The 12966-nt window shown below is 40.3% G+C and overlaps 1 protein-coding gene across 1 annotated transcript; it reads right to left on the bottom strand.

Annotated features, from left to right (window-relative positions):
* Nucleotides 1–253: 253 nt before the first annotated feature.
* On the bottom strand, nucleotides 254–6312 carry KCNA4 (potassium voltage-gated channel subfamily A member 4). Its single transcript, XM_074917962.1, has 2 exons — nucleotides 6086–6312; nucleotides 254–5273 (listed from the first exon to the last, which is right to left on the bottom strand). Exon 2 carries the CDS (start codon nucleotides 4511–4513, stop codon nucleotides 2525–2527), a length of 1989 nt encoding a protein of 662 aa, XP_074774063.1. The 5' UTR covers nucleotides 4514–5273; nucleotides 6086–6312; the 3' UTR covers nucleotides 254–2524.
* Between the last annotated feature and the right edge of the window lie 6654 nt (nucleotides 6313–12966).

Raw genomic sequence — 12966 nt, 5'->3', positions numbered from 1 at the left:
TTTCTTCCTTATTGCCATTACAGATCTAAAATTCCACTTCTTATGAACCACCTTCCCTTTCAACCACACCGCAAACACATACTAAACGATTTTCTCTAAGTTCTCTATTTACCTAGTTAGTATTACTTTTACTCCTATATTCTTGCCAAGGACCCTGGTATTACATGGTCTCTGGTATTACACAGAACTACCAGGAAGCTAGTTTACAAGACAACCCTTATGCTCTTAACATCATTAACTACTAGCTGTTAAAGAAACACTTTCGGTTATAGATTTTTAGCAGATTTTACAGAATGCTCACCCTCACTGCTGAGGAAAAGGTATTTAGTACATTTAACTCAGGTGAGCTACATCAAAATGCAAAATTCAATTTTGGCAAATGCCTATGTATAAAATTACTGAGTTGTGTCATTCAAAACACAGATGGAATTAATATCAACACATTAAAAAGGAGTTTTGTTTAATGCTTCACATCAAAAATATAGTGAAGTCTGCTCTATGATTTTAAAGTTAGGAATCAGACATTTAACCACAAGTTTTGAACCAGGGCTCAGCACAACGCAGTCTTTGTGTGTGTGTTGGTGTTTATTAGTTCCGCAATGCAAAAGAGAAGCTGAGAAACTTTTTGAAGAGGAGATTCACAGAAAATCCAAGGCAAAAATCAACCATTAAAGAAAAACCTATGTCTATGGCTCTGTTCAGTACCACTGGATGCTGCATATAGCAAACAATGCTTATCTGATGGATTATGCATAATGTCGTGGGTGCCCAATTTGGACTGCTTTTACTGTCGCTTTTCAGCTCCAGAACTATAAATCACTGACTAACCAGTTTTCCCCCCACAGAAATTCTCTACTCAACTTTAAGTTAATATTGCAAAACTACTGTAATTCAGTAGTGTGGGTAAGCCCCTTTTCCTGTCATAATGGCCTGTCCCAGTCGTTAAAGTGCATATGCCAATTTGGTTCAAGTTTTATAATTCGGAATGTTCCACAGTGCCTCTTCAAAAACAGTTCAGGTTTAATTGTTCCCTCCCTAGGTAATTATAAATCTGGAAAAAAAATGCCTGTTCTGAATCTATTATTTATGTTATATCCAGCAATATCTTACTTATTTCATTCTGGAGTCTGGGATGTACTCTAGGCCAGATCATCTTTACCTACCTTAATCTCCTAGGAAGGGCAATGGAAGTTTTTGACACACAGTAAAATACAGCTGGCCTAAGAATCAGTGGCAAGAAATCATAGAATGTTTTCTCAAGGACTGCATGGGACCCAACACGTTAATTTTGAATCCCAGGATGCCTGTTTTGGATTTAAATGTTGCTTCAAATACACATGGGTGAAAGCTGTAATTAGGGGAAAATGCAGCACCAATAATAGCATGTTAAAAGTTAGCAATTCTCAATTGTCAGTACTGTAACAACTGAATATCTTATTACTTTTACCTCCTCCTCCCATACACAGAATTTCTTCAATACTGACAAAGTCCATGTACTAATCATAGACTCTAAATGTTAAATTAACCAGGAAAAAGATATAAATTGGGTTGATATTTCTTGAGGGCATCAGTAGAAAACACTGATATCAAATAATTTTGATTATAAAATTTTACTTCACAATCCTTTTCCAGATCACAGATAGTCATAATTAAAAAGAGTATGGAATTAATGTAATGTTAGCTGCTTCACCATCAGCATCACATAAAGAAAAAAAGAAACAATAAAATATGATGCAGAATTCACTCTTCCAATGATTGTCATTGAACTATTACATTAGTAAACATTCACAGTATGAAGTCTCTTTCAATATATCTCCAGCATATAAAGTAGTGCAAAAAAGCATTCCAGTCATTTTGCCTTTGCAGTCAGACCAGGTTAAATGATTCTCTTACTTCATTTCTTTCATTATTAGACCACAAATGCTGCAATGCCTCCAAAGAGAGTTATAAAAATAAACAATTTCTGGAGGGTCAGCAGCCTTTTCAAAGTAAATTTCCAGTTAAAAACAAGCATTATAGATTTCAAGAAAAAAATTTAGATCTATCTTCTGTAGAATATCTTTTTACAATAAATTTACCATTTGAAAAACAATGACTATGGTATCCAATGATTTATGGTAGCTGCTATTAAAGCACTGATAAATAGATAAATGACTACCAAACTTCATTGCTTCTTACATAGTAAATACCTCTGAATGCCAACTTTTACCACAGAGCTGTTATTAGTGATGTCGACAGTTCATGCACCCACTTTAAAACTGACTTGGTTTTAATAAATTTTTCAGCCTCATGTGCAAAACACTTGCATTCTAAGAAAAATATAAAGTTTGAAATTATATCAGATCTAGCAATCCTTTCCTCAGGTTATACCACTTACTTGATATGTAATACAAGTTTAGCAATGCTTTTTATTTGTATTTAACCATTAAATGGCATACTACTGTATGCTGTGGACTCTTGTTTGCATATTTCATTATTTTCACTGCACTCTTTAATGCATAAATATATTTGGAAACGTTCAAAATTACACATCAGTTTCCACAGAATTTGAATTTACACAGTTTTTCTTCTCTGACTCACTGCTATTCCCTGTGTCCTGACTTTTTTTCTCCTTTACACAAAGAGATTCTTTAACTCCTTCTTCCATCTCCAAATATTCTGATTTATCCTCTGTGGATGAAGATGATGAGCTTCTAAATTTCTTCAGTAAATTTGTTGGGAGGTAAGGGCAACTGACTGCATTTTGCATCAGCTGCGTTTGTTCTTCATTTTCAGTCTCTCTGTGGTAGAAATAGTTAAAATTGGAGACAATCACTGGCACTGGTAAAGCAATGGTTAACACTCCCGCAATGGCACACAGGGACCCAACTATTTTCCCACCCACAGTTATGGGTTTCATATCCCCATAACCAACTGTAGTCATGGTCACTACAGCCCACCAAAAGGCATCTGGGATGCTTTGAAAATGGGTGGCGGGCTCATCAGCTTCTGCAAAGTAAACAGCACTGGAAAACAAAATGACTCCAATAAAAAGAAAAAAGATGAGGAGGCCAAGTTCCCTCATGCTGGCCCTGAGTGTATGACCCAGGATCTGCAAACCCTTGGAGTGCCTGGAGAGCTTGAAGATGCGAAACACCCTGACCAGACGGATGATCCTCAGGATGGCAAAAGACATGGCCTGTTGACCATTACTGCCCTGCTCCTGCGCCAAGTCAGTGCCCAGAGTAATGAAGTAAGGCAAGATGGAGACAATGTCTATGATGTTCATGATGTTCTTGAAGAAGTGTGCTTTGCTTGGACATGCAAAGCAGCGCACTGTAAACTCAAAGGAGAACCAAATGATGCAAACTGTCTCTACAATGAAAAAGGGGTCATTGAAGATGGTGTGCTCCCCAGCATCCAGGTGAAGTGACTCATTGGAAAGCCCCTTCCCTAAGCTCAGGGACATGATGAATTCTTTGTCATCTCTGAACTCTGGCAAAGTCTCCAGACAAAAGATGACGATGGAGATCAAGATGACCAAGACAGAGACAATGGCAATGCCTCTGGCTGGACTGGAGCTCTCCGGGTACTCAAACAGCAGCCAAACCTGCCTCTTAAACTCATTCTCTGGCAAAGCTTTGTCCTCTTCCTCTTTGACAAACCCTTCATCCTCTCTAAACTTGAGCATGGCCTCCTCCCCAAGTTGGTAGAATTTCACCTCCTCAGTGAAGATGTCAAAGGGTACATTGACTGGCCTCTTCAGCCGACCACCACTCTGGTAGTAGTACAGGATGGCATCAAAGCTGGGCCGGTTCCTGTCAAAGAAGTATTCGTTCCTGAGAGGGTCAAAGTATCTCCCTCGCTTCGCTGGATCACCCAAGAGCGTCTCCGGGAACTGAGCTAATGTCTTCAGTTGGGTCTCAAACCGCAGTCCTGACACGTTGATTACCACACGCTCACAACACTCGTACTCACTGTAGCGAACAGAGCTGTAACCCCCAGGGCCTCCACCATCATCAGGTGGCTGGTCCGAGTACGAAAACTCATCCTCCCCATAGTCATCACTGTAGTAGAGCTTTCCTTCTTCCTCATCATCTTCATCCTCATCTTCATCCTCCTCTTCCTCCTCGCTCAAGTCCTTCAGTATTCTCTCTTCAGAACCACTGAGAGGCAGCAGCTCAGAACAGGGGAAGGAGGCCCCACACTCCCTACTTCCCAAGTGGTGGCTCCTCTTTTTCCCTTTCTTCCGCCTCTTACCACTCTGGCGGTGGGGCATGCTGCTGCGTGACGCATTCCCACCATGAGAGGAGGACGCACCTCGACTCTGTTCCTGATGGTAGTGGTGATACGGTCCACCTCCACCTGTTGCCCCACCTTCTACTGCTGCTGTTGCTGCTGCTACGGCCGCAGCTGCTGCGGCTCTCGACTGTGCCAGCCGCTCTCTCTCTCGGGCCCGAGCTTGGACCGCATATCCGTAGGGCATGTGGCTGTTGCACCCAGAGCTATCTGCACTCACCATCGCAACCTCCATTTTGCAAGTGCTTTTTTTAATCGCTTAATGCAAAAAAAGTTTTGTTCTATTTACAGCGTAACCTTAACTTTCATTTGAAAGTTCAAAGCCATTTGCATTTGGAGGACAGTCCCTTGGACATAGAGCAGGGCAACATAGTTGTAACACTGAATCTATGTTTTGGAAAACCAGAGATCTGCATTTTCTTATTGTCCAGAACATTTGACACAAACTACTGTTTTGCTAACAAGAAAAGATGAAATTCTCAAATTGAACCAGGGAACAGCTGAGGCCTTGTTCCTTCATCCATCAAGCCCCTTTATTTTCATTTATCTCCTGTGGCTATCACAGATCTGATCTGAATCATGCCTACCTTGCAGGCTACAAAAACTGCATTCATGAGGAAAAAAATATGCAAATCAAAGGGTACCTGCTCTCCACAGATGGTTTTAGTTCATCATTGCAACCAAATGCAAATAGTCTCTTTCCTCATAATTTGTTCCTGGTAATGCTTTGGCCTAGGAATCTTACTGTTTAATATCATTGCTTGGGGAGTTGAATTCCAGCCATCACTTTATTTACACAGTGAGGAGGTCTCTGCAAATCCTTTCTTCAGCCTGTCAACAATGTCTCAAACCTGGGAGCAGCACCCAGGGCGTCAGCAGCAGTGGTAAGAGGAGGAGGAGATGAAGACTGAGAAACTGGCTCTGAGGTCCCCATAGGACATAAGGGAGTGGATGGGTCACCCTTTGGTTATGGTCATGCAGAAGAAGCACTTAACCTGAGGCACATGCACAAACACACAAAAATAAACAAAACAAAAAGGGAAAAGATTGGATTGTTTTCCTAAAAGGTCACACTGATCAAATGAAACTGTGTCATCTATTACCACGGTATTCAAATCTTCCCCTACCCACACTGTTCACACTTGTACATTACACACACACCCACATCACATGCACAGAGATTTTGAACGACTCTGTGGGTAAGGATGTGGGTGGGTATGTCACATATATATAGACAGAGATACAAAATCCCCACCCATGTAAGCAGTTGCATCCATACACAAACACATGCATGCTTCTGAAGCACCAACACATATAAACACTAATAAAAATACTGCAACACACAGTGCATTCGGATCTTTAGGTACATAGGTAATAGGGACACCTATATGTATCTATATGAAATATTAAAGTACAAATGTATCTACACAAAGAGCTTTCGTTATATTTGTAGAAACACGTAAGATGCAGGAATGTTACATTTTAATCTATAGCTGAATTGTGTTTCAATCATAATGAACATCTCACTGAATTTAATTTGGAAACAAGCATGTTCAGTGCTCACTCAAGTGAAAATACTGTGACATGATATGTCAAGAAAACACAACTGCAGGTGCACTGAAGCAACATCTACATGCAAGCACACACACACAAAAATACACACACCCTTTTGAAACAGGAGCCTCATTTATAGTTACATCTATTAATACACGATAGAAGGTGAATATGAACTATTAAACGATGCTAAATTAAAAATCATACCTATGTGTCATGCAGAAAAAGATATTAAAAATGCTATCGTACTTACTGTTCCTAGGCAGAGAAATAGCAATGCTGTTGCTGCAAGTGTAAGGATCTGGTGACAGCAGTCCTGAGGAGGGGGCTAAGCCAACCGATCTACATTTGCAGGTGTGTACGGTCAGTCAGCACCACAGGTTGACGAGTTATTTCTCTCCCTTCTTTCCGGGTGCAACAAGAGCGCCAAGAGTGAGCGGGTGAGGCGGCTGAAGCTGAGGGCACTCTTGCACAGCCACGGCCACCGCTGCTCGCCCAGGCATTTGCAAAAAGGCAACAAGCAAGAGTCTGGTTCCAAAAGGAAAAAAAAAAAAAAAAAAAAAAAAGAAGGCGGTGTGTTTGTGTGTGCGAGGCAGAATGAATGGATAAGCGCGATCACTAGTCTTTCCAAGCCGAGCTTTTGCAGATTTGTAAATCAACGTTAAATAATCCGTGTGCCGAGCCTGTTTCCACTGAGGGGAGGACGGGTCTCGCTTCTTGCGGGTTCTCCCCCGACACGGCCAGACGGCAGCGGCTCAGCCAGCACCCGCCCGCGTCATCCACTTGTTGTGCCGGGTTCTGGCAGCGCTCCCCAAAAAACCCCCCGAACCCCAAAAACCCCGATGACAAAAGCCCACCAAGGGGAGAAAGCGGCTTTCTACTACAGGGCTTTTATTGCCTGCTTTTTTTTAAAGGTGCAGCCAGCAACCGCGGCAGCTGCGCGGCCGCTCCGCAGGGGCGCTGCCGGGACGAGCCCTGTTGCTCCGCGGAGCCGCCGCCCGTCCCTGCGCGCTGCCGGGAGCCGCGGCCGCGGCCGCTCCGCCGCTTCTCAGCGCCGTTTTGCCGCTTTCCCCCCGCTTTCCCCGCGGTTTCTCTGCCGTTCCCGGCTCGCCATCGGCCCCTCGCGGCCGCCGCCCCGCACTGCGCCCCGCGCCCCGGCACCGCTCCTGCCCCCCGCCGCGCCCCGGGCTACCGCTTTTTCCTATTAACGTATTAATTATTGACACGAATATTCCAATGCTGAATAATGCACAGGCTGGGTAACAGACCTTTGTGCTCAGAGCAATGCTACAAGCCCTGACTTCTGTTTGCTCTGGGGGTTCTTTTAAGGAAGAGAATTACATTGTTGAGGTGGCTCAGGGAATTTCCAAACTAAGTGCAGATGAAGTTTCCCAGAAAGAGGGAAAAGCTGCCCCCACCTCCACCCTGCTGCTTCGTTCGCCCCAAACCCTCCAACGGTACAAGCAAACCAGAAAACAATTCCCCCTGCTCCTGCCCACCCAGGCCAGCACACAGCCTGCCAGCTGCACGGCTCTTGCAAATGAAGCCCAGTTAACTTTTAATCCTAATTCTATACCTACATGGAAAAGTCAGTCTTAGTTCATGAACAGGGTGCATTTGGTAGATCAGACCTAAAATAAGAGTTTTAACACCTCTGCCAAAGATGTCAAATCTTTGCTCCTTCTGCCCACTGTCTGTAACACAAGCGATGTACAAACTGGAGATTCCTTCTGCACCCAGAAAACCCACACTGACTGATTCCACTCTGTAAATGAGCTCCACGAAAATGCAGCTTGGCTATAGTTGACATCACAGCTACAATTCTACCACCTCAACAAAATCCAGCTGTAGGCACTCCTATTTACCTGGAAAAAGAGAAGGATTTTGGTGCTTTAGAGCCCTGTAGATAGGATCATAGCAAGGACAAATCAAGAGCAGCACTCACTCCAGACACTTTGCCTCAAGGGTTTTGCAACTGGAGGGAAATTCAACACGTGCAGCACGTGGGTTAGGCATTTTTTTCATTGCCTAGGTCCACACCTTCTTCACAGTCCAGAGAAACCAAGAGAGCCTGGTGTCTATTCCCACTCAGATCCCTAGAGGCACAACCCAGATGATCCATGTTACCTCTCTGTCTCTACTGCCTACATCAATTAGCGTTCATATTCTTAATTCCATTCATTTCGGTAGGTAACATATGACTATATAAGGGAGAATGATCAACCAGATAAACATATTGAATGCCAGGCATCAAATCAGTTCATAAAGATCTTGCCAAAAGTACTGTGAAATGTATAAATGGCAGCTATGTCTAACCAATTTTTCATCAATCACAGTTCTTCAAGTTAAATATAAAGCTAAAGACATATAGAAATGCCTAATGTCATCCCAAATGCCGTTAAAATACAAAGTGGTGTCATCACAAGAGCAGTCCAAAATTCTGATGCTCCTAGATGCAATTCAAAAGCATTCTACAAATTCATTTAGAATACCAAAATGTAGATTCTTCTGCAACTTGGCACAAGACCATATCAAAGACAGGGATGAGCCCCCTATGACTGTTTAATCACAAGGACATGAACAATGCTGTAAAAATACAAGACAGATCACAGGTATGCCTTTTGAATTATTAGAAACACCTAGACTTATTCTTACTTCAGTAAAATTTAATTATAGGGGCATTTTCCAAAATTCAGTCACTTCATTCTCTAAGAAGTGTTGTGTTGCTTTTTATCAGTAAGACCTGAATGCTTTTTTAATTTCTTTTTGAGATGTTTCAAGGGCTTGGGACCAAAAAGAAAATTGCTTATCTAGCTTTTACCTTTCTTCCAATTTCAGATGCATTTTCTTGTCATTATCTCATGTGACTGTTAAACTGAAAAATTTGGTAGATATCTGAATATAAGACAAGTCAAAACAGACCAATCACTTTGGTATGCCTTTTTGATCATTATTATTATTATTATTATCTTTTTTAATAACTAAAGCATATTCTTGAGCAAAGACAAATAAACTGTGGTGTATGCAGGGATACACACATAATACACAACACTGATAATGCGAGAAGCAGAATAGCTTTGTTGTACCTTTTTTTAAATCCATTCAAATGTGATAGGGATCACGTAACTATATGCAATTCAATCTCACTCAGAGGTCTTACCTGATCCAATTTTTAACTGATTTAAAAGCAAAAAACAAGCTTTAAGTATTTACAGATGAATACTGTGACTCATTTCATTCAGCTTTGTATTTTCATAGTATTAAAAGAGCAATTTTTATTTAAAAGATATTACATTCCCTCTGTTCCTTCATATTCATAAGGGATACTATTATTGGTAGAACAAAGAGAGAATACATACATGTCATTATCTTCAATAGTACTGTATTAAAACTATTACAGCATAGCAAAGGATCTGTAGGGTATGCTATCATACAGATTTGTTCTGTTTTACAGTGATGTAGAGGAGAAATATGGATCATTATTGCTGATCTATGTACACAGTGCCAGAAAAAATAAACAACAATAAAATACATTTTCATGCAAAGGGAACATGAGATTTAAAAAACCTAACTTATGTTGCTATGCCCAATATTAATTTATGGTATCCCCTAATTGCTGCAATTCACACTGGCAAAGTCTGACCTCAGCCTAACACTCACTTTCCTCCTGTAATCAAGAGTTCTCTGTGCAGCGAGTAAGACTGCACTACAGCTCAGTACTTATGGCAGGCACGTCTACACCACAGATTGTTCTATTTCCCTTTTAGTCATCTTTTACTCTTCTGCTCCTTCCTATGCTTGCTTCACTATTATTTCTATTAGCCTTTCAACAAAACTCAACCAACTTCCTATAAGATCTCTTTCCAAAAAAAGTAAAATGTTGCAGCAGTGGGCACTCAGGAAAATCAAGTAAAAAGACTATGGTTACTGTACCATTTCAGATGTGACCAAACATGGTTCAGAACATACATTTCCTTCCCCCTCTACTGTTCTCAGGTGAATACAGACCCTTAGGTACCAAGGCATCAATGAATTCTTGCCTCCACAACTAGGTTTTGTCTCCCAGCGTTTAGATCACTTTAGAGAGTTCATATTTTATTCATATTTTACTGACCAGGCTCAGTAAGACACCCTCGTCAAAGAATCTGGCTCAAGTACTCTTCTTTTGGATATGACTGGCACCACTTAATGAGGTACGTAGCAGAATAAAATACAGCTTAGCCTCAGCTAGTTCTTATACACAACGTATCTGAATAGCATATCTGTTCATTACTGTACTGCACCAGGCTAATCCGAGGAACCTGATGCTCCAGAGAACAGCAGGCCTTTTATACTTTCTTGGGAAAGTATGCATAACCACTGCCATTTACCACTGAGTTTAGGATGGAGAACAGTAAGAACACTGATGATATTTATATTTGGAGAATAATTTCTTGTACCGGAGTATGAACCTACTCAGAAACTAGGATAAAAATACCATGTATGGTTTATTTTTGGACTTGAATCTTTCTCTATTCATTTTGGGCAGTCAGGGACTCATATCAGGGTTATTCTTGAAATCAACAATAGCAAAAAAAAAAAAGGATAATATGGAGATAAAGCCTCTAAATAAGGAACTGTGTGACAATGGAGATACCTTGTTTATAATTTGATCCTACCCCAGATTTCCAAGATCCCCATGACCACATCACTCTTAATACTGACCTCCCTTTTTCAGTATAATAAGGATTATTTCCCACCTTTTTTTTTTTTTTGCCACCCCCTAATAATTTGGTTTTATTTAGAATAGAAAAACTTGGATCAGGCAATGCCTCTTCTTACAGATATGCCAAGTAGTAGCAAGCAGTGTGGATCTCCAGTTTGCATACTGTTATTGTAATTAACTCATGAAGGAAAGGAGTTATATTCACAGAATTACTTAAATTACTATGTCACTGGATTTGCTCTATTTCTGTATTCGAATATGCAATTTTCAAACTACCCTAACAGTAAATGCAATAATTATAACACCTGAAAATATCAGGTGCTAAATTCTGACTTGCATATATATTTGTCTAGATCAGATAATATTATGAAGGCGTGGCAGGCTAATTTCTCACTAGGATTTTATCAGGAATACTCTGGAGGAAAATTAGGTAGTGGGCTAATAATTAATGTAGCTTTGCACTAAGCTAACCATGACTTGCAGAATGACTGGAAAGGAACACCTGCAGGACAAGATCTCAAAACTATTACTGCTAAAATCATGAAGACTTATTTGCTAGAAGTTCAAGTATCTCATGCTCCAGGAACACATAGTAGCAAACTGTTACATGAAGAAGCATGTAAAGAAAGGAATTTTACATGTTCAAATATGGCAACAAAGATACCTCACATATATCTTCATAGGTAAAAAATGGTATTTCAATGAACTCAAGGCTTTTGACAGATAGATGTTACTCATGTACTAATAAATATAATTTTATAACTCTCATTTATGAAGTTAGCATGAATGGAATACATGTGCATGAAGGAACTGCAGGATCAACCTAAAAATAGTAGATGCACCATTGTATCTGGAATGCTCCAAATTTTACCAGAAGGCTCCACGTACACTTATTATTACACATAAATTAGATGGGAAATCTAAATTTACTGGACTGGAACAATTCCTACTAAAGATTCTGACCTATAACTACAGACGGTACATGTTTCACAGGTAACGGTCTCGGTTCATAATTTGATGACATTCCTCTATAGCTTCCAGATGAACCTTTGGGTCAAAATCAGCATAATCTGTTCTGGCAACATCTTGTTACCCTTCTGACAAATACAAAAGAACCTGGATAGTCACCACGATGAGACTGGTGAAGAGAGAAGCAGCAATCAGACTTCCTACTCTTCCCACAAAGCAGACCAAGAAAGGAACACAGCCATTTTCTTTTGACCTTTTGAGGTGTGAGGGAATGCTTTCATGCCACCACTGCACTAAAGGGTCATTTTCCTCCTGCCATGCTAAGGATACAGAAAATTGCTTCATGTTTTAAGAGGTGACTGATTCTGATAAATCTGAGATCATGACATGTACAAGAACTATGTTACAGTATTCAGATATGAGGCAAAAATTTTGATTCCACTCTTCTCCACAAGCATGCAAACAGAAATCCTGGAAAAATACGTGGGAGTCATTAACCAGTCTTTATAACCTTGCATATCAGAGAAAACGTAAGCAATTTGTAATAAGGAAACTATGTTGATGAAAATAAGAATCTATTCAACTTCATTCCTAATGGCTTCAAGATGAGATTCACATGGGAGGTAGATGCCTAGAAGTTTTAAGTGCCATGTGTACTGATCCACATGGGAAAGATTATAAAACAAACTGTTCCCAAATAAATTATATACTTGCAAAAGTTCATTAAACCTCTTTATTTCCAAGCTATTGTTGTATGATCTTAGGGGCGTATTAAGCAGAAAGTTAACAGAAAAAAATGTTCCCAGCTTGAATAAACATGCAGAATTAACCAACCTTGGCACGGTGCAACAACAGTTATTACTATACAAGGCTGGAGAAAAAGAAATTCTTGACATTATCAATAAAATTCTTGCATCTAGTTTTGAACTAGCAAGCAGTGTAGAAAGAATCCTGTGATAACCTTTGTATTGGTGTGAGGTAAACATTCATTTTTTTTGTTGTTGTCAGTATGATATTTACTGAGGAAAACCTTTCTAGAATGGAAATGCCCTTTCTAGAAGGTTGCCACTGAAAAGGAAATTGGTCTGAGGGCCAGGGACTAGCTAGAAATCAAGAAATTAAAATAGATATCACAAGGGCAATATAAAAATAGCTCTAATAACATAAAAATTGCTTTGATACTGTTGTGTATATGGAGATACTAAAAATACTTTGGAAATTACCCTTTTGAAGGAGTCCTGCCTTTCAGGACATTAAGGATCATTTACAGTAATGTTTGGGAGAGCTAAGGTACAATTAACACAGTAAAATAATAAATGCTGCACATCAGATCTAACCTGTTGAATGAAGCATCCAGTCTGTTGTCTTTCCTTCAGAGAAAAGAGGAAATAGTGTCCTGGAAACCACATATTGCCCTCCCAGTGTTTCTCCTCATGTTCATGCAAAGCTATCACAACCCG

Source organism: Athene noctua, chromosome 14 (genome assembly GCF_965140245.1).
Source record: "Athene noctua chromosome 14, bAthNoc1.hap1.1, whole genome shotgun sequence".
Taxonomy (NCBI): domain Eukaryota; kingdom Metazoa; phylum Chordata; class Aves; order Strigiformes; family Strigidae; genus Athene; species Athene noctua.
The sequence above is the reverse complement of the archived record's forward strand: the minus strand, read 5'-3'. Positions and strand labels throughout refer to the sequence as shown.